We start from the raw sequence: 1905 nt of genomic DNA on the forward strand, positions 1-1905 counted from the left end.
TGGCAGCCGAAGTGACACGGACAGTGTGAGGAGGCCCTCCCGGTGCCCCCCGCCAGCCCCTCCGCCTGGTGCTGCAGCCCGGCCTGAGAGCACAGCCAGCCCAGAAACATCCCCCCCTCCCGAGGAACCACGGTGTAGCTTGAAGAGAAGGAAGGCTGGCTGCCAGGCTGCCTTGCAGAAGAGGAAGGAGAGAGAAGAACTGAGGAGGCAGAAAGAGCAGGAAAAAGAGCAGAAGAGGGCCCTTGCCAAGAGGCGGAAAGCTCTGCGACCAGGAGAGTGCCAGAAATACATGACAGTAGTGGTAGATGAAGGTACTTGTCCTCACAGCCTGCATCTGCCTTATCTCAGCTGTCAGCTCTTGCTGTGGAGGTCTGACCCATGCACCCATTTCAGTTCTCTTACAGGTAGAAGGTGGTGGGCAGATCTTCAGTGCTCTGCGGGCTGCAAATTATTTCTGTGTGGTTGAGAGCCAGGCTGTTCCCTGCAGCGTCACTTGGAGGAGAAAGGTTGTGCCATCTCAGGTGTGGGAACAAAAATCTCAATGTCTTGCCCTTTTCTTCCTCTGTTATTTGCACTCGTTACTAATTGTGTTTAACAACCCAAGTAAATGCTCCCTAATCTTCTCCCTGCCTCAGAATTCCGAGTGGGAGCACTGGTTTGGGTGAATTATAAACAGACTGTTGGTCTGGCTGTTTGTTTTCATATCTGGACAGATGGAAGAAGGAGATGAATGGACAGAAGAACCAAATGTCCTGGTTCTGCTTCGCTGGGAGGAGTTTCTGCCCATGGTTCGCAACTACAAACAAGCCAGACTGCTTGTGAGTTTTGTGCTCTCAAACATGCCTTGCTGCCAGGCTGGTGTTTGCCATCCCTTTCCATGGCAGGCAGGTTTTGATGTGGGGTGCAGCTGTGGTTGCAGGAAACCAGAAATCTGGTTTTATAAGCCATTAATACATCCAAAACACCTGGTTAAATTCTTTTGCAGATTTTCTGAAGAGGTAACACTGTCAGATTATTGTAAGTGGGATGGTTTATTCTGCCTTTATAATGGATCAAGTATAGCCTGTTCGCCCCTGAGATCTGTGTGAGCTGAGTTTTTCATCTGCAGAATCAGAGCCATAGGTTGCTATGCTTGCATGTGTACCACAGAATGCCTTAACTCCTTTCTTCCATTGGTCTTTGCAGGAGGCCCAGGACTGCACAGAACAGAAGGAGACCCTCCAGAGCTATGTAGCTTATGTGGCAGAGAAAATGCCTGGGAAAATTCTGGCTCTGGCAGTAGCTGATGTAGAAAAGTATTTGAGGTTAAACTTTTTTCCATCCAAATTTTTCTCTGTTGTCTCTGGCTTTGAAATAAACTCCCTATGGTGTGGTTTACATTAAGTCCTCCTAGCAAAGACTGGAGGATAAGATATATTCTCACCCAGAACTGTGTGTTGTATAGAAACAGAAGCAAAAGTTCATCCAGCCTGTCACCATAGTGAACAATGACAAATACCTGGGGAAGAACATAAACTCCCATTCTTACTTTTATTCTTCTTAGGTCCCTCAGGTTTCAGTCAGGAAAAGGACTGCAAGGGGCAGCAGGCAGTGGAAACCAAGAGGAACAGGGAAAAAGGAGAAAAAAGAAAGTTAGGGATTCTGGCCTGGAGCTAACCAGAATGGATGTGGAAGAAGTGAGTACCTTTAAAACAGGTGTGTGCAGCCACCAGCTCTGCTTGTCTGCCATTGTTGGAACATTTGAGCCAATCACACACACTCATGGTTGGGGGGATTCAGCCACTGTTAGTCTGTGTGTCTGGTCAGAGCTCTCTGGATTCACTTCCCCCCTACTCAGCTCCCTGCTCTCCCACATACTGACGTGTCTCCTTCACCTCTATCCTGGGCAATGAAATTACTGTCTGT

The 1905-nt window shown here is 48.3% G+C and overlaps 1 protein-coding gene across 1 annotated transcript in view; it reads left to right on the forward strand.

Moving 5' to 3' along the window:
* Nucleotides 1–1905, forward strand: part of EME1 (essential meiotic structure-specific endonuclease 1) — a 4960-nt gene that overhangs the window by 651 nt on the left and 2404 nt on the right. The window contains exons 2-6 of the mRNA XM_010002751.1: nucleotides 7–311; nucleotides 394–521; nucleotides 714–806; nucleotides 1186–1304; nucleotides 1544–1676. Of these exons, the coding sequence (XP_010001053.1) occupies nucleotides 7–311; nucleotides 394–521; nucleotides 714–806; nucleotides 1186–1304; nucleotides 1544–1676 (778 nt within the window). The remainder of the gene's footprint in view (nucleotides 1–6; nucleotides 312–393; nucleotides 522–713; nucleotides 807–1185; nucleotides 1305–1543; nucleotides 1677–1905) is intronic.

This window comes from Chaetura pelagica, unplaced genomic scaffold (genome assembly GCF_000747805.2).
Source record: "Chaetura pelagica isolate M959 unplaced genomic scaffold, ChaPel_1.0 scaffold47, whole genome shotgun sequence".
Taxonomy (NCBI): Eukaryota; Metazoa; Chordata; class Aves; order Apodiformes; family Apodidae; genus Chaetura; species Chaetura pelagica.